Consider the following 20338-nt stretch of genomic DNA (forward strand, 5'->3'; position numbering starts at 1 on the left):
AGCAATATAAATCTGATGAAGGAAAGTAAGGGGGAGACGAGTGGGGAATCTAGAGAGGAAGTGAGAGAAGAAGAAAAGGAGGAGGATGTGGGCAGGCAAGGTGTGATGAACAACCAATTCTATGGCTGAGTTTTTGAACCACAACTGCCTTCTTACAGGTGGAACAAGATGCTTGTACGTGAAGGCCCTTATTAAGTAACCTAACTCCACACTACTATGTCTGCTCTACACGAGAACAGCCATGGCATGCTGTGGAATCAGCCTGGCAGCAACCTGTTTAATGAAGGTTGTTTTAATATAACATAGTTTTACTCACAGATTTCTGAATCATATATCTGCCTTCAGCCTGTCACAAAGTTGACAAAGTTCCTATATTCTGATAGGCCTAAAATATTTTACTGTCTATAAAAATTCTACTCTTCAAACTTTTCCACCAAATAGAAACAGAAGGAACACTACCCAACTCCTTCTTCGAAGCCACTATTACGCTGATACCAAAACCACACAAAGATCCAACTAAGAAAGGGAATTTCAGGCTAATTTCCCTTATGAATATCGATGCAAAAATACTCAATAAAATTCTTGCCCACCGAATCCAAGAACACATCAAAACGATCATCCACCATGATCAAGTAGGCTTCATCCCAGGGATACTGGGATGGTTCAATATAAGGAAATCCATAAATGCTATCCACTACATAAACAAACTCAAAGAAAAAAGCCACATGATCATTTCATTAGATGCTGAAAAAGCATTTGACAAAATTCAGCATCCTTTCATGCTAAAAGTCTTGGAAAGGACAGGAATTCAAGGCCCATATCTAAACATAATAAAAGCAATATACAGCAAACCGGTAGCCAACATCAAACTAAATGGAGAGAAACTTGAAGCAATCCCACTAAAATCAGGGACTAGACAAGGCTGCCCCCTCTCTCCATATCTTTTCAATATAGTTCTTGAAATCCTAGCTAGAGCAATTAGACAACATAAGGAAGTCAAAGGGATACAAATTGGAAAGTAAGAAGTCAAATTATCACTATTTGCAGATGATATGACCGTATACTTAAGTGACCCTAAAAACTCTACTAGAGAACTCCTACAGCTGATAAACAACTTCAGCAAAGTGGCTGGCTACAAAATCAACTCAAGCAAATCAGTAGCCTTTATATATTCAAAGGATAAGCAGACTGAGAAAGAAATTAGGGAAATGACCCCCTTCACAATAGCTACAAACAGCATAAAGTATCTTGGGGTGACTCTAACCAAACAAGTGAAAGACCTATATGACAAGAACTTCAGATCTCTGAAGAAGGAAATCGAAGAAGATCTCAGAAAATAGAAAAACCTTCCATGCTCGTGGATTGGCAGGATTAATATAGTTAAAATGACCATCTTGCCAAAGGCAATCTACAGATTCAATGCTATTCCCATAAAAACTCCAACCCAGTTCTTCATAGAGCTAGAAAGAGCAATTCTCAAATTCATCTGGAATAACAAAAAATCCAGGATAGCTAAAACTATTCTCAAAAGTAAAAGAACTTCAGGGGGATTCAATATCCCAGACTTTAAACTCTACTACAGAGCAATAGTGATAAAAACTGCATGGTATTGGTACAATATCAGGCAAGCGGATCAATGGAATAGGATTGAAGACTCAGAAATGAACCAACACACCTATGGTCACTTGGTCTTTGACAAAGGGGCTGAAAGCATCCAGTGGAAAAAAGATAGTCTTTTCCACAAATGGTGCTGGTTCAATTGGAGGTCAGCATGCAGAAGAATGCGCATCAATCCATTCTTATCTCCTTGTACCAAGCTCAACTCCAAAGGGATTAAGGACCTCCACATAAAACCTGACACACTGAAACTAATTGAAAAAAAACTGGGGAAGACCCTGGAGGACACGGGCACAGGGGAAAAGTTCCTGAATAGAACACCAATAGCTTACGCTCTAAGATCAAGAATTGACAAATGGGACCTCATAAAACTACAAAGTTTCTGTAAGGCAAAGGACACCATCAAAAGGACAAAACGTCAACCAACAGACTGGGAAAGGATCTTACCAACCCTAAATCCGACAGAGGGCTAATATCTAATATATACAAAGAACTCAAGAAAGTAGAACCCAGAGATCGAAATAACCCCATTAAAAAGTGGGGTACGTCCGGCTGCGGCGGCAGCGGCGGCGGCGGCAGTGCAGCAGTGGCTGTTCCAGCTGAAGGGCCATCAGCAGTGGAACCAAGGCGACACAGGGACCAGTTAGGCCCTGCGCCCACGACCACTGACCTTCGCTGACCAGCCGGGCAGCAAGCAGCTGCAGTTGTGCAGCGCCTTTCCTGCATGGAAGCCACTTCAGAACTCGGCCTCCCACCAGTCAGGAGAGATGCATCCATCTTGGTTCCTTACTCCAGGGATAGGACAGACTGAGGTACACAAACATAATCCGAGGCCAACACCGCGGTGGTCTGAGCCCGACGGGCGTTGGCCTGCACCCAGGCCCTGGGCTGGTCGGGGGGCCATCGGGGTGCCAACCCAGCCAGGAGGTTTTTTGCCCAGGCCTGCGTGCGCGCCTCCGCCATTTTGCCTGCAGGACAACAGAGAGCTCTGGCGGGCAGACCTGTAACAGGCATAGCCTGAGGCTAACAAAGCGGGGGTCTAGGCCCCAAAAGGCACAGGACTGAGCCCAAAAACTGGGCGGCTTGGTGGGCCATCTGTGAGTCAACCCGCCCAGGTGATTGTTAGCACAGCAGACTCTCCCGGCGCTTTCAGGGAGCGCGGGCGCGTACGCCCGCCATCCTAGTCACCTGGTGGACCCAATTAACAGTCATAGCCCTAGGGGAACTTTGCTCGGACCTTGGCCTCCCAGGCTTTTGCCTGGACTCAGGGACTGGGCGGCCAGGCTAACCTTGTGTGCGACAGCCCGGTTGGCGGATCGGCTGCCCAGCGGAGTGAGCGGAACACAGGGGAGGTCACAGCAGCATACACCATCGGCACTCCCTGGGGGTGCACACGGGCTCCATCTGGTCCACAGACACAATCTGGGGCAAGGCCTCAGGCGGAAGCCCTCAGCTCTACTCTCTCCGCTTCCAGATCCAGATCAGCCTGGGCGGCAGCACCACATCGCCAAGTCCTGCAAGTGGCTAGCTGGGCTTCCGGGCGGCCAGCTGGGAGAAGTCAGTGTGCTCCAGTGAATCCAGCAGGCCCCAGTGGGAGCCTTCGGGTGCCTGCTTTGGGATCTGAACAGCCAGAACAGCAGGACCCTGTTTACAAGCAGTGCAGGAGGTAAGCTGTGCACCAGAGGCCAACTGGGAAGGGGCACCTTGCACGGGTGAGTCCAGCACAGACAAGACTAACACGAGTGAGAACTAGATGGCAAAAGGCAAACGCAGGAATGTCACTAACAGAAATCAAGGCAATATGGCAACATCTGAACCCAATTCTCCTCTACCAACATGTCCTGGATACCCCATCACACCAGTAAAAGAAGATTTGGATTTAAAATCACTGGTCATGATGCTGGTACAGGAACACATGAGGACATACTTAAAGAAATTCAGGAGAAAATGGATCAAAAGTTAGAAGCCCTTGCAAGGGAAACACAAAAATCATTGAAAGAAATCCAGGAGAATACAAAAGCCAACAAGGAGGAAATGCAAAAAACGCTTAAAGAAATACAGGAGAACTTTGGTCAACAGGCTGAGGTCATGAAAGACGAAACACAAAAATCTCTTAAAGAAATACAGGAGAACTTTGGTCAACAGGCTGAGGTCATGAAAGAGGAAACACAAAAATCTCTTAAAGAATTACAGGAAAACACAAACATGCAAGTGAAGGAGCTAAGCAAAACCATCCAGGATCTAAAATCAGAAGTAGAAACAACTAAGAAAACTCAAAGGGAGACAACTTTGGAGATAGAAAGCCTTGGGAAGAAATCAGGGGACAGAGATGCAAATATCAACAGCAGAATACAAGAGATAGAAGAAAGAATCTCAGATGCTGAAGATTCCATACAAACCATGGACTCAACAGTTAAAGAAAATGCAAAATGCAAAAAGCTTGTAACCCAAAATATCCAGGAAATCCAGGACACAATGAGAAGACCAAACCTAAGGATTATAGGTATAGATGAGAGTGAAGATTTACAACTTAAAGGGCCAGCAAATATCTTCAATAAAATTATGGAAGAAAACTTCCCTAACCTAAAGAGAGAGATGCCCATGAATATACAAGAAGCCTACAGAACTCCAAACAGACTGGACCAGAACAGAAATACTTCCCGTCACATAATAATCAAAACACTAAATGTTCTAAACAAAGAAAGAATACTAAAGGCAGTAAGAGAAAAAGGCCAAGTAACATATAAAGGAAGACCTATCAGAATCACAGCAGACTTTTCACCTGAGACTATGAAGGCTAGAAGGTCCTGGGCAGATCTCATGCAGACTCTAAGAGAACACAAATGCCATCCAAAACTACTATATCCAGCAAAACTCTCAATCACCATAGATGGAGAAACTAAGATATTTCATGACAAAACCAAGTTTACCCAATATCTATCCACAAACCCGGCCCTAAAAAGGATAATAGGAGGACAACACCAATACAAGGAGGGAAACTTCACCCTGGAAAAAGCAAGATAGTAACCTTTCATCAAACCCAAAAGAAGTTAAGCATTCAAATTTAAAAAATAACGTCAAAAATGATAGGAAGTAACAATCACTATTCCTTAATATCTCTTAACATCAATGGACTTAATGCCCCAATAAAAAGACACAGACTAACTGAATGGATACGTAAACAGGACCCTACATTTTGCTGCTTACAGGAAACACACCTCAGGGTCAAAGACAAACACTACCTTAGAGTAAAAGGCTGGAAGACAATTTTACAAGCAAATGGTCTCAGGAAACAAGCTGGAGTAGCCATTTTAATATCAGATAAAATTGACTTTCAACCCAAAGTCATCAAAAGAGACCCTGAGGGACACTTCTTGCTGGTCAAAGGAAAAATACAAAAAGAAGAACTGTCAATCCTGAACATCTATGCCCCAAATGCAAGGGCACCCTCTTTCGTAAAAGAAACTTTATTAAAACTAAAAGCACACATTGCACCTAACACAATAATGGTGGGTGACTTCAACACTGCACTTTCCTCAATGGACCAATCAGGAAAACAGAAACTAAACAGGGACACAATGAAACTAATTGAAGCTTTGGACCAATTAGATTTAACAGATATATATAGAACATTCTATCCTAAAACAAAAGAATATACCTTTTTCTCAGCACCTCATGGTAGCTTCTCCAAAATCGACTATATAATTGGTCACAAGACAGACCTCAACAAATATAAGAAGATAGAACTAATCCCATGCCTCCTATCTGATCACTATGGAGTAAAAGTGGTCTTCAATAGCAACAGAAACAACAGAAAACCCACATACACGTGGAAACTGAACAATACTCTACTCAATGATACCTTGGTCAAGGAAGAAATAAAGAAAGAAATTAAAGACTTTTTAGAACACAATGAAAATGAAAACACAACATACCCAAATCTATGGGACACAATGAAAGCAGTGCTAAGAGGAAAACTCATAGCCCTGAGTGCCTCCAAAAAGAAAATGGAGAGAGCATACATTACCAGCTTAATGACACACCTGAAAGCCCTAGAACAAAAAGAAGCTATTTCGCCCAGGAGGAGTAGAAGGCAGGAAATCATCAAACTCAGGGCCGAAATCAATCAAGTAGAAACAAAGAGAACCATACAAAAAATCAACAAAACCAGGAGCTGGTTCTTTGAGAAAATCAACAAGATAGATAAACCCTTAGCCAGACTGACCAAAGGGCACAGAGAAAGTATCCAAATTAACAAACTTAGAAATGAAAAGGGAGATATAACAACGGAAACTGAGGAAATCCAAAAAATCATCAGATCCTACTACAAGAGCCTGTACTCAACACAACTGGAGAATCTGGAGGAAATGGACAATTTCCTTGACAAATACCAAATACCAAAATTAAATCAGGACCAACTAGACCATCTAAACAGTCCCATAATGCCTAAAGAAATAGAAGGAGTCATAGTCTTCCAACCAAAAAAAGCACAGGACCAGATGGCTTCAGTGCAGAATTCTACCAGACCTTCAAAGAAGAGTTAACACCAATACTCTTCAAACTATTCCACAAAATAGAAACAGAAGGAACACTACCCAATTCCTTCTACGAAGCCACAATTACGCTGATACCAAAGCCACAAAAAGATCCAACAAAGAAAGAGAACTTCAGACCAATTTCCCTTATGAACATCGATGCAAAAATACTCAATAAAATTCTTGCCAACCGAATCCAAGAACACATCAAAACGATCATCCACCATGATCAAGTAGGCTTTATCCCGGGAATGCAGGGTTGGTTCAATATACGGAAATCCATCAATACAATCCACTACATAAACAAACTCAAAGAACAAAACCACATGGTCATTTCATTGGATGCTGAAAAAGCATTTGACAAAATTCAGCATCCCTTCATGCTTAAAGTCTTGGAGAGAACAGGAATTCAAGGTCCATACCTAAACATAGTAAAAGCAATATACAGCAAACCGGTAGCCAGCATCAAACTAAATGGAGAGAAACTTGAAGCAATCCCACTGAAATCAGGGACCAGACAAGGCTGCCCCCTTTCTCCTTATCTTTTCAATATTGTACTTGAGGAACTAGCTCGGGCAATTCGACAACATAAGGAGGTCAAAGGGATACAAATTGGAAAGGAAGAAGTCAAACTATCATTATTTGCAGACGACATGATCGTCTACCTAAGTGACCCAAAGAACTCCACTAGAGAGCTCCTACAGCTGATAAACAACTTCAGCAAAGTGGCAGGTTATAAAATCAACTCAAGCAAATCAGTGGCCTTCCTATACTCAAAGGATAAGCAGGCTGAGAAAGAAATTAGGGAAATGACCCCCTTCACAATAGCCACAAACAGTATAAAGTATCTTGGGGTGACTCTTACCAAACATGTGAAAGATCTGTATGACAAGAACTTCAAGACTCTGAAGAAGGAAATGGAAGAAGACCTCAAAAAATGGGAAAACCTCCCATGCTCATGGATCGGTACAATCAATATAGTTAAAAATGGCCATTTTGCCTAAAGCAATATACAGATTCAATGCAATACCCATCAAAATCCCAACTCAATTCTTCACAGAGTTAGAAAGAGCAATTATCAAATTCATCTGGAACAACAAAAAACCCAGGATAGCTAAAACTATTCTCAGCAACAAAAGAAAATCTGGGGGAATCAGTATCCCTGACCTCAAGCAATACTACAGAGCAATAGTGTTAAAAACTGCATGGTATTGGTACAGTGACAGGCAGGAGGATCAATGCAACAGGATTGAAGATCCAGAAATGAACCCACACACCTATGGCCACTTGATCCTCGACAAAGAGGCTGAAAACATCCAATGGAAAAAAGATAGCCTTTTCAACAAATGGTGCTGGTTCAACTGGAGGACAGCATGCAGAAGAATGCGAATTGATCCATCTTTGTCTCCTTGTACTAAGCTCAAATCCAAATGGATCAAGGACCTCCACATAAAGCCAGACACTCTGAAGCTAATAGAAAAGAAACTGGGGAAGACCCTTGAGGACATCGGTACAGGGAGAAAGTTTCTGAACAGAACACCAATAGCGTATGCTCTAAGAGCAAGAATTGACAAATGGGACCTCATAAAATTACAAAGTTTCTGTAAGGCAAAGGACACCATCAAGAGGACAAATCGGCAACCAACAAATTGGGAAAAGATCTTCACCAATCCTACATCAGATAGAGGGCTAATATCCAATATATATATATAAAGAACTCAAGAAGTTAGACTCCAGAAAACCAAACAACCCTATTAAAAAATGGGGTACAGAGTTAAACAAAGAATTCACACCTGAAGAACTTCAGATGGCGGAGAAGCATCTTAAAAAATGTTCAACTTCATTAGTCATTAGGGAAATGCAAATCAAAACAACCCTAAGATTTCATCTTACACCAGTCAGAATGGCTAAGATTAAAAATTCAGGAGACAGCAGGTGTTGGAGAGGGTGTGGAGAAAGAGGAACACTCCTCCACTGCTGGTGGGGTTGCAAATTGGTACAACCACTCTGGAAATCAGTCTGGCGGTTCCTCTGAAAACTGGGCACCTCACTTCCAGAAGATCCTGCTATACAACTCCTGGGCATATACCCAGAAGACTTCCCACCATGTAATAAGGATACATGTTCTACTATGTTCATAGCAGCCCTATTTATAATTGCCAGATGCTGGAAAGAACCCAGGTATCCCTCAACAGAAGAGTGGATGCAAAAAATGTGGTATATATACACAATGGAGTACTATTCAGCCATTAGAAACAATGAATTCATGAAATTCTTAGGCAAATGGATGGAGCTAGAGAATATCATACTAAGTGAGGTAAGCCAGACTCAAAAGGTGAATCATGGTATGCACTCACTAATAAGTGGATATTAACCTAGAAAACTGGAATACCCAAAACATAATCCACACATCAAATGAGGTACAAGAAGAAAGGAGGAGTGGCCCCTGGTTCTGGAAAGACTCAGTGAAACAGTACTCAGCAAAACCAGAACGGGGAAGTGGGAAGGGGTGGGTGGGAGAACAGGGGAAGAGAAGGGGGCTTACGGGACTTTCGGGGAGTGGGGGGGCTAGAAAAGGGGAAATCATTTGAAATGTAAATAAATTATATCGAATAAAAAAAAGAAAAGAAAAAAAAGAAGAAAAATGCAAAAAAAAAGTGGGGTACGGAGCTAAACAAAAAATTTTCACACGAAGAACTTCGGAGAGCTGAGAAACACCTTAAGAAATGTTCAACATCATTAATCATTAGGGAAATGCAAATCAAAACAACCCTGAGATTTCACCTCATACCAGTCAGAATGGCTAAGGTCAAAAACTCAGGAGACAGCAGGTGTTGGCGAGGATGTGGAGAAAGAGGAACACTCCTCCACTGCTGGTGGGATTGCAAGATGGTGCAACCACTTTGGAAATCAGTCTGGCGGTTCCTCAGAAAACTGGGCATGGCACTTCCTGAGGGCTGTGCTCTAACACTCCTGGGCATATACCCAGAGGATTCTTCAGCATGCAATAAGGACACATGCTCCACTATGTTCATAGCAGCCCTATTTGTAGTAGCCAGAAGCTGGAAAGAACCTAGATGTCCTTCAACAGAGGAATGGATACAAAAAATGTGGTATATTTACACAATGGAGTACTATTCAGCCATTAGAAACAATGAATTCATGAAATTCTTAGACAAATGGATGGAGCTGGAGAACATCATACTAAGTTACGTAACCCAGTCTCAAAAGACTAATCATGGTATGCACTCACTGATAAGTGGATATTAGTCTAGAAACTTTGAATACCCAGGACATAATCCACAAATTAAATGATGTCCAAAAAGAATGGAGGAGTGGCCCCTGGTTCTGGAAAGACTCAGTGCAAGAGTATAGGGGAATTCCAGAACAGGGAAGTGGGAAGGGGTGGATGGAAGAATAGGGGGATGGAAGAGGGCTTATGGGACTTGCGGGGAGTGGGGACCCAGAAAAGGGGAAATCATTTGCAATGTAAATAAAAAAGAAAGAAAGAAAAAAAAATTCTATCAATGTGGCTAATTATCTCCTTCTCTGGTAGAACAAAGAATAGAAAATCAAAACAGCAAGTATTACAAGTCCATTAAACCCTTTAGTACAAAAGCATTCTCCAAGAATATAATGCTGAAACTAGTAAGATGTCCCTTTCATCCTTTGTTTGTTTATTTAAGATATCATTTCTCTGTGCAGCCCAGGATGGTCCTCCAGTGTTACCCTCCCCAAGCACTGGCTTACAGGTGTGTGCTACAGTGCCCAGGAAGATGTTCCTACTAAATTATATACTAGAAAAACTAAGTATTTTCTTTCAAATTTAGCAAAAGGGAAAGAGAAAGTTTTCCAAGGAGAGGTATATCTTTATAAATCCTACAAATCAAGAACAGAATCTTAAATATGTACCTACCCTACAATTTGATTGAAATATTTCCTGTAGCCATCTAAAGTTTCATGCTGCAACAAAACAAAGCAAAATTACTGTTTCTGTGTTATTACATTAAGATGTAAAAATCAGTTATTTATTCTCAGGAAGGTTAATCCCATAGACTATGAGGTAAACATAATGATGCTGCCCCTGACCATGCACGTTAACAACGGAAATGAACTAACCTGATACATACCTAGCATTTAGAATAATGGATGACACATAATAGTTAAGAAATGTTCACTGCCATTCTTACTTCAAGGTACATCCAACCAAAATTGTATCAGAATGACAGCACATGCAGGCAAGGTATACATGCATATACATACATAGATACACACAGACAGACATGTATACATGTATGTACATATGCACGCATACATGCACGCATGAATTCATACATAAACTCACTCAGCTACCAGAATAAAAAGGGAAAAGTAGAGGTAGTACAGGCAGTGACCCTACCATATTAGACGGGGGCTGGAGCACCAGACGAGCCTGTTTTCGCCTCTGTTTTCGGTAGTAATTCTCAAATGTTTCACGGGCACCCTGTAAAATAAGTAAGAGAAAATAATGTAATTGGACCAATTATCCTTGAAATTGAAAAGATTGGAGTAGACTCCAGGTGTGGAATTTGAAGAACCCCACATATGTCAAAGCCTACTACAGTAATAATATCGACCCTAATCACAAACCTCTAAAGGGCAGACAGAAGTGACCTTTACTACATGGTCAGCAAATGAGCTTCAGCACACAAAGGCTGGTTTCTGAGTCAAAAATCACAACTTCACAAAAAATCAAGACAAAACAAACCTTAAAATGTTATAGTAAGCAAGAAAATGTCTATTCAAAAACAAATAGAACATTCCAGAAGAAAAAAATGCCCAGATGAAAGCCAGCTTTCAAATCATTCACCATCAGAGGGTCACCAGAAAGTGGGAAAGGCAAGTTGGCAAATCCTTTTCTCAGGTAGAAACTTACCAAGAAGGGACAGAACAAAAACAAAAGAGACAATCCCTCAATATTCTTGTACTCAATTTCCAGTTTTCTGCCATGTAGGAGTTTTCATTCTTTTGATACTGTGCCAATGACCAATGTGCCTGGCCTCACTCACAGCTCTCCCAGGAGACACACTGGATAGGCATTCTGTGCACATGAGAGGGGCTCAAAACAATACGAGGCTCATGAGCCCCACATTCATGAGCTCTGTTCTGGGTTGAACAGTATCTCCCTCATGCCCACCTTTCCCAGAATCACTGGAAGAGGCTTTAGATAGAACCAGCAATGATTCTGATGGGATTAGACCAAGTGTGTTGTCATGCCTGCTGGGGGAGGAGCTTTAGTTACTATAGCTTGTTTTCCCAAAAGAGAGGATTCAGAAAGACACAGGCAGGGAATGGCATGTGCTGACAGGCACATGTGGGCCACTGTGGACGCAAGCGCAGAGCACCAATAACTGCTAGGATCCATCGATGGCAGCAAGAAATAAACAAAATTCTTCCTGCAGTCTTAAAGGGAGTGTGGTCTCTAAGATGCTTTAAATTTGTAATTCAAGCTTCCTGGATAGGACAAATTTCTATTGTTATAAACCATATAGTTTATTATAGCAGCTATAAGAACATGATACAAATTGAGACAGTTTTGGAATATCATGTCCCATTGTGACAAAATGTTCTTTTTTTTTTTTATTCGATATAATTTATTTACATTTCAAATGACTCAGGAAACAAGCTGGAGTAGCCATTTTAATATCAGATAAAATTGACTTTCAACCCAAAGTCATCAAAAGGGACCCTGAGGGACACTTCTTGCTGGTCAAAGGACAAAATGTTCTTAACCCAAGACTTTTCTTAATAAGTAAAATAAGCACAAAGATGCCAGAGAGAACAAGAGCACTGGGTTCAGACCCAGGTGGCTACATTCAAACAGTGGCTCCCCTTCCTACCAATGTGACTGCTGTCTCCCTGCTGTACACCAAGTCTCACCATCTATCACTCAACTGTCACTAGTGGTTGTACAGTGTCTTTCTCATTTGTCAACCTCGTGCAGCTACATGAACTTATGAGCCATAAAGCTCTTAAAACAGTGTCTCATCAATGACAAGAATTTATGTAAGTACATAAACATCATAACTGGGCAGTGAAGAGAAAGCACTGTCCCATCATGCTATCTCTATTTGGGCAATTGTTTACCTGGGGCAATTTCTTCCAGTTCCTAAAAAGCTGAAGAAGTTTCTTCAGTATGACTTCTTTGCTATATTATCATCTACACTGAACCTAAACTGGAAAAATTAACGTAAGTCACAACTAACAAACACAATGTAGCATGGGGTAGGCAAACACCTGCTGTAAAGAGAATGACAATTGCTCCTTCAGGCTGATCTGGAGCTGAAAAACACATTCCACTCCAATACCAAAGTAGCTATAGACAATCCCTAAAGAAATGTGGCATGTACCCAAAATCTTCCTTGGAGAAACTGAAATAATACTATAAATTTCACCTATCATGAAATACTACTTTTTTATGTTAAAAATGTTAAACTCAGTTTCAGTCCACAGGCTTTATAGATAACAGCAAGGTGAACTCTGCCCTTGGGTCATGCCTGTTAAACCCTGTGTCCAAAAAAAAAAAACAAAAAACAAAAAACAAAAACAAAAAAAAACAACAAAAAAAAACCAAAAAAAACCCAAACAAACAAAACCTTCAAATGCTAAAGTGATCATCACTCTCTATAAGTATTTCTTACCTATAAAATGAAATTAAATATCAGCATGGCCATTTCAGCACTTTTCTTCATCCACTAGTGAATGGGGATGGTAATTATTCAAATAGAGACTGCCATTATCCTTTTAAAGTTATTCCCTGCTTGTCACCAACTCATGGGACAGTGGAGCTGTTAAATGTCAACTACATGCTGTACACACTGAAGGGCTTTTCATTTTAAGGTTAACTGCCTTGAAAGACCTTTATTATTCTAGTGTGACATTACATATTCAAGCAACATTCTTAAGAGCCAAGATACACTTAACTGTTAATTTAAGGAAAACCTCCATACTAATTAGACTATCAGGCACTAATTTGATTTCTTTGTTGTAAATGATAGAGAATATATATAGTGAAATTGTATAAAAAATCATATCCATTTCTTTTCTAATATTCCTTTAACAGAAAAGGGACCAATTAAACTAATAAGTCTTGTTTCCCAGTTTACAAAAATGAGTTGGATTTTCCCTAGTGGCTATTAATTAACTCACCTTTAATAATTTTGCCAATTTTGTCAACTTGATGTCAAAAGGCAGGATTCAAGAAGCAAGGCATTTAAACGGTCTACTCTGGGGAACTGGTGAAGTCCCTTCTCTCTCAGAAACAGGCTACTAGGTGAACCACAAGGGCTTCAATTCATTTCAACTCCGAACTCAGAACCACTAACAGATTCTACAGGTTTGGGGAGGGGACATGGGGGGGGGGGGAACTAGTTTATTGATAGAAAATAACTGATGGGGAACCTAATCACTATACTAATTTAAAAACTAGTGAGAAAAGAGCCAGGTAAAGAGAAAAAATTATTCCTAGAAGTAACACTGAGATTCAAAAAAAAAAAAAAAAAAAAAGACCTATCACACATTCTGAGATCTAAAGAAGTTCTCCATGGTGAGGTACAGGGATAGCTAGAGACAAAGCTGTAGCAACTGGTGAATTTCCCTATTTACAAAGAAAGTGACTTGTAAGTAACTGTAATGACAGTAAAATTTCCCTACAGTTTGGAACTCCAAGTATAGAGACTAGAATGAATAAAGGAAAAATGGTATTCCAAGAGGTGAGAACACAGCACAGAGGCAGGTGCCTGCTGTCCAGCACTGGGAAGCCTGACAGGCAGGACAACCATGAGCTCAAGGCCAAGCTGGGCTATGGGCAAGATCCTGTCTCTCCTAAAGGGGCTGGGGGTCGGGGAATATACTGAGATGCATTTAGAAGATACATGGACAAGTGGACAGTGGAAATGGTGATAAAAACAGGGGGAATCACACAGCATCTCTAACCTGGGTCAATAGTTTGATGGCATCTCATTTACAGACAGGGAACACTGGAAAGAATAGAGTCCATCTTCATTATGCAAGATCTCTGTACTTGCAAATTCACCACTTGTTAAAAGTTAGCTGAACTCCAAAATCAATACTCATAGCTCGTTCATAGACAATCACAGCTATGTTTAGCATTTCTAAAACTTGAAATTGTCCAATACACATGTTCCTAGTTAAGGTCAAACAAGGCAAAATGCAACCTTTTGTTTCAGTTTCATACTGTAAACAAGTATCACTTTCATAGCCTATCCAATGCCACATTCTCTACATTTTTGTACTTTTTGTTCACGATTCTGCTCTTTAAAATGGGCCTTACCTATAGCATCAAAATGCTGTCCAGTGTTCCTAAGTTCATGAAGGCTTGGGATGTAACTTCCCAAGAGAAAGCTTCATGCAAACATTATTATAATGTTGTTGGCTAGTAAACCAACAATACTATTCATTAAGATTTCTCTTTATTTTTGAAGGGTAGATGGGTAGAGAGAGGATGTTGTTTGGACAGAAGCTCTCCTGTAGTCTAGCCTGGCACAGAACTCACTATGTGATTCTGGATTGCCCTGAACTGACTCTTCTGCCCCTGCTCCCTAGGATATAACAGAACTTTTAACAAAGTATCATTTTAAAGTAAATAAACAAATAACTTAAAAACAATGTCATGAACTGATAACAATGTGACAACAGCCCTCAGGAAACTGACAGGCCATTTCCCTAAGACCAAGGTCTCATCCATGCCTTGCTCACATTGCCTTTAACAGTCTCAAACTAGTAAGCTCCTCACTTCTCTAGGTATTCTACTTACTAAAGTCAAACTTCACTTAAATATTTAACATTACATTATACCCTGAGATATGCTTGGGGTAAATAGCAGTGAATGTCCCCTAAACCAAATCCTCAACCTTAACATTAGATTTTGCTAGGAAGTAATACACTTTGACACTTTTTGCTGGTGTGATTCTTTTAAAAAATATTTTGCTACTTGTATTTTACAAAGTATGTATCATGTTTTAAATTGTTATTAATTATAAAAGTAAATCATGACTTTTAGAAAAATTAGGAAACACAAAATAGACAATGTGAACACAAAAGCCACCCAGTTACAATTGGTTACTATGCAATGGTTGGTGTGCTCCCTCCTAAATTTATCCTCTTGAAAGCCTGTATCACACACACACACACACACACAAAAAAAAAAACACAAACACAAACACACACACACATTTCCACAAGGAAGTAGCTTATTTATTGAACTCTCACAGAAAATATCCTTCAGCATCTTTATCCATAAAACTATCCCTACTTGCTTCCCTCAAACAATATTCTCCAACCACACAAATGTAAAAATTATTCTGCTCACTGAATAAATATTTGAAAATTAAAATGAAAACATGAGCTGTTCTCACGAGAGCTGTGCCTCTTTTTAAGCCGGCACTCTGTAAGGACGAAGCCATGTTCAGCTTGAGCACCAAGACTGTGAAGCCCAATGGCAAGAAGCCGGAGAGTTGAGTCTGGCATCTCTCAGGAGCTGCTCAAGCTGGAGATGAACTCAGATCTCAAGGCGCAGCTGCAGGAAGTCACCACAGCCAAGGAAATTGAAGTTGGTGGTGGTCAGAAAGCTATCATAATTATAATTTTTGTACCAGTTGCTCAGCTTAAACCTTTCCAGAAAATCCAAGTCCAGCTAGTTCATGAATTGGAGAAAAAGTTCAGTGGAAAGCATGCAGCCTTTGTCACTCAGAGGAGGATTCTGCCCAAGTCAATCTGGAAAAGCCATATGAAAAATAAGCAAAAGCGCCCCAAAGCCACACCCTAAGAGCAGTGCATGACAACATCCTTGAGAACTTGGTCTTCCCAAGCAAAATTGTGGGTAAGAGGATCCCTGTGAAACTGGAAGGCAGCTGGCTCATAAAAGTTCATTTAGATAAAGCACAGCAGAACAATGTGGAACACAAGGTCAAAATTTTTTCTGGTGTGTACAAGAAGCTCACAGGCAAGGATGTTTTGAATTTCGAGAGTTGCAGTTGTAAAGAAAATGACTGAATAAACTGTCATTCATAGGGAAAAAAAAACATAAACATAAAAACACAAGTAAAATGCTTGAATTCTTCTTCAGGTGTTCAAATACTTGCCTAGACAGAAGTGAAACACAAACACTGCCATCCAATGTGGACAAATGAGTGAGGCTTTGTGTTTCTAAATGTAGGAGCAGAAAAATCAGATTAACCAAGTTCAGACACATTCTGCAGATACAGGTTACAAATATGTACTATCAAACAGCTGGGATCATGTGAGTCTAAAATTAGAAGAAAGAAAGATCAAACAAAAACCTTTCTATGGATGTCCTTGCTCATAGAGATAAAATGCATTACCATGGCTAACTAGCCAGCCAAATATGTGGGTTCTGCATCTGTAGTTTCAACCAACTATGAGTCACAAATATTTCAAAACAGGAAAGAGACTGGTAAGATGGATCTGCATGTAAACTACTCAAGCCTGAAGACCAGAGTTCAATCCCTGCAGTCCCACATGGTAGAAGAGAACTGATTCCCAAACTGTCCTAAGACCAGCACACATCACTGTGGCATAATGCATAAACTTGGGGGGGGGGGGAGGGAGGGAAGAGATTCTCTTTAAATATTAATAAACTCACAGAATTGTATCTGAACTGAACATATGGAGACTATTTTCCTGGTCACTATTCCCTAAACAGTAAGTGTACTAATGCCTAATACAGATTTGCATTGTGTTAGACATTATGACTAATCTGGAGGTTATCTATAGAGTCTGAAGGATAGTCAAAGATGACAAGCAAAGTTACAGACATTATTTTTGACAGAGGGGCAGAGACAAGCCTCCATGGACCTTAAGGAACAATCATGCACAGACACATATTTTAAATAATTAATTACTGGTCCTCACGTCTTAAACCATACTATAATGTTTGTGTAGTGTGAGAGAAGGGGGAAGAATGACATGGGAAGCCTCCATATGTAGTCAATATGGCTATACAGTACGAAAAGGAGGACAGACCCTGTATCTTCTTCATGACATACTGACTACAGACAACTTAACAAAACAGTTCTTTCTGTGGTGATGGTTTATAAACGAAACTTTTTTACTAATCACTGTAACAGAAAGTAACCCTCAGACTGAGAAACAGAAAGACACCCCGATGAAGAACAAAGGAATTGAATAGAAGACAGGAAATGCACACCATTGTTCTTCCGGCTTGTTTATAGGAAGCAATATTTCCATTTGAGCAAAGCCTGTAATTTCACCACCCTGCCTGCAGCTGGAACACTCTTTTAACTGTCACAGCAACCAAGTGTGGACAGGTTTATTCAGAGTTTTTTTAAAAAAAAAAAGGGGGGGGGGAACCCTTAAAGCCTTAAAGGGAGATTTTAATTTGTGTCCATCTGTAAAGGGGGGGTACTCTTCCTAGGCCCCATAATGATGTTCAGCGGGATATTACACTTCACCAGATGGCTAATTTGCACAGCAGGCCCAAAGCAGGGTTTCTTTCATTAGAACTGCCCTAAAGATCAGACTGCAGGAACATGTGTAGAGAACAACCCCAAGATGCCCCCTATTGCTTAAATCTAGAAACATTCCTTTCCCAGATGTAAAAATCTATTCAGAGTGTTTCCCCAGCAAGGTCACTCAGGAGTCAGGACTGTATGTGTCACACAATTCTGGGAACCTACTTTAGGGGTCAGAAAATGCCTGCATTTCAAAAGCCACAACAATGTCAAAACATCTCAGAAAATAAGCTATGAAGAAAGGGTAATTGCTCTGGTAGACAATTTATCATTAAAAATATCACTATTTTCAAAGGCCTCCGTTTTTTTATTTTATTCCAAATATTCAAAAGCCTACAAAAAGAATCTACATAAACTTCTGACCCTTCTAGAAAAGAGCAGAAGCAGTCTGACATTCTGGCAGAGTCCTGTTTATTTTTCAGATGCCCATATAACCCATGTTTGTCTTGGCATTTCCTCCTGCAGCAATACCCAGGCAGGAGGCACAGAAGAGCATCCCCTCTGGGGTTTAAACACAGAAAATAAAGAAACCTGAGGTCTAATGATTATGGAGCAGAGTCTGCGCTTTTGAAGAAAGTAAACATCATGATTAACAATCTCAGCCTTTGTAATTAGCTTCCCAGTCCAGGACAGAGTGTTAATTTATTAAATATTTTCACAAAGAGTCTTTTATTATCAGATTCAGTTCAGCTGGCTCCTTTCAGAGCATTACCAATTAAAACCAATAAAGCTCTAATTGATGACTGCTTTTTATAACCTTTGACCTAAGATGATAAACAGTTGTACGTTAAAGTGAAAGGGTAAACCTCAAAGGGAAGGGTGTCTTAATCATGCTTAGTAAAGCAAACCGCTTAGAATTACAGCCTACTTACCTGGCTAGAGTAAAACTGCAGACTTCCTCTGTCATTAGAGTAATCCATCAGGCAAAGAGTTGAGTTTCACTTTTAAGATCAGTGTACTTTTTGCTACAGAACCCCTAACCTGAACAATCAGTATGTAACTATGCACCTAATGGACTAATTACTTAAAGAATAAGAGCCAATCAAGTTCAGGACAATTAACAAGAAAATTTAGTACATGACATAATTCAGTATGGAACAATTAAAACGTAAGTTTTAGGTTTTACCTAAACCTATACACTTTTAAAAAGCAGTGTGATGTGAGCTACATTGCTGCCACCTTCAAATTCCATGGCCTTTGACCTTCCAAGGAGGATATGCAAGAAGGAGGAAGCCAAACTGCCTGACCAACAATGAGAAGTAAAAAATTTCTGAGAGAATTTCCTATACACAATAAACAAGGATAGTCATTCTTTCCATCAGAAAAAAAGAAACTGGGGCATTTCTGTACTCACTCCAAGAGATTATCTCAAAATTGGCAATCATCTAGAGGGACTAAACAAACACCCAATTTCCTAGGGTAACTTTTAAGGAAAGTCCCTTATAACTTGGCTCATTTGTGCTCACCTGATAAGATGCTAAGGTGCTTTACAATTTGGAAGCTGACACTTCCCCAAGCAAATCAACTAAACGGTTTCATTTGTCAAGAATGAATGGAAGAATAGGGGGACGGAAGAGGGTTTATGGGACTTGCGGGGAGTAGGGACCCAGAAAAGGGGAAATCATTTGCAATGTAAATAAAAGTAAAGAAAGAAAGAAAGAAAGAAAGAAAGAAAGAAAGAAAGAAAGAAAGAAAGAAAGAAAGAAAGAATAAAGAGAGCCTCTGCTTAAGAAGTAATAAGCAAGCATGGGTTTTAAAAAATATAAATAAATCAATACCATCTCTTTATGGATGAAGTCAATGGGAGATGTGCAATAGTTCACAAAGAAAAGTTTAATATAAAGGTGTAGTGTAAACATTTTATACAGAAAGAGTCAGAGTCTGAGTGACTCCAGAGATGGCTACAAGAAAGTCAATGCTAGAAGCAGCCCAAAATCTGAAGTTCAAATTTATCGACTGAATTATACACATATTATTATTATGCACAAATATATATATAAAGTTTGCTTTTTTAAAGATATATGGTGCCTCCTAAAATTTTAAATCACATCTCACACACACATACACACACACACACACACACACACACACACACGCACAAATAGCATTTGTATACTTAAGTGAAGACTGGTACATTCTGTACAAATAACTCTTATTCCCTGATACACAGAGACAAATTTTTTTGTATGCAAACAGAAAAATTTAGAATCTAAGAATATATGGCTTCTCTGTCTTTTGGCTAAGATCAAGTGTAGAATCTAATAATATATGATCTGTAAGACTGAGATTCAATTGTTCTTTTAAAAGATGAGTCATTCTGAGTAAAAGTAAACAAAGTAGAAAATACAAGATTTATACTTGGGAAAATAATATGCAAAATAAGAGAAAGGAGAAAGGTAAACACTGAGCAACATGTTCCACTGGCAATTTTGGTTGAACTTCCTAGCATGAGAATTCTGTATCTCCATACTGCTGCATCAAGAGACAAAACACACATCATGTGTTCCCCAACAGCAAGCATCTTAGAAAAATATGACATCATGTAAGGATGTTTACAGAATCATGATGCACACTTTTAAAAGTACAAAGAACTCCCAAGTTCCCTTTTACAGCTCTGACACCCCTCTGACCCCA

General features: G+C 39.9%; 1 protein-coding gene and 1 pseudogene across 6 annotated transcripts in view; one reads left to right on the plus strand and one right to left on the minus strand.

Annotated features, from left to right (window-relative positions):
• Positions 1–20338, minus strand: part of Exoc6b (exocyst complex component 6B) — a 521360-nt gene that overhangs the window by 268943 nt on the left and 232079 nt on the right. For all 6 annotated transcript variants that reach the window (XM_052174154.1, XM_052174153.1, XM_052174155.1 and 3 more), the window contains exons 9-10: positions 10552–10635; positions 10069–10115 (exon numbers count right to left, since the gene is read on the minus strand). In XM_052174154.1, coding sequence (XP_052030114.1) covers positions 10069–10115; positions 10552–10635 — 131 coding nt within the window. The remainder of the gene's footprint in view (positions 1–10068; positions 10116–10551; positions 10636–20338) is intronic.
• Positions 15615–16205, plus strand: LOC127677210 (40S ribosomal protein S7-like; annotated as a pseudogene).

This window comes from Apodemus sylvaticus, chromosome 2 (genome assembly GCF_947179515.1).
Source record: "Apodemus sylvaticus chromosome 2, mApoSyl1.1, whole genome shotgun sequence".
NCBI lineage: Eukaryota > Metazoa > Chordata > Mammalia > Rodentia > Muridae > Apodemus > Apodemus sylvaticus.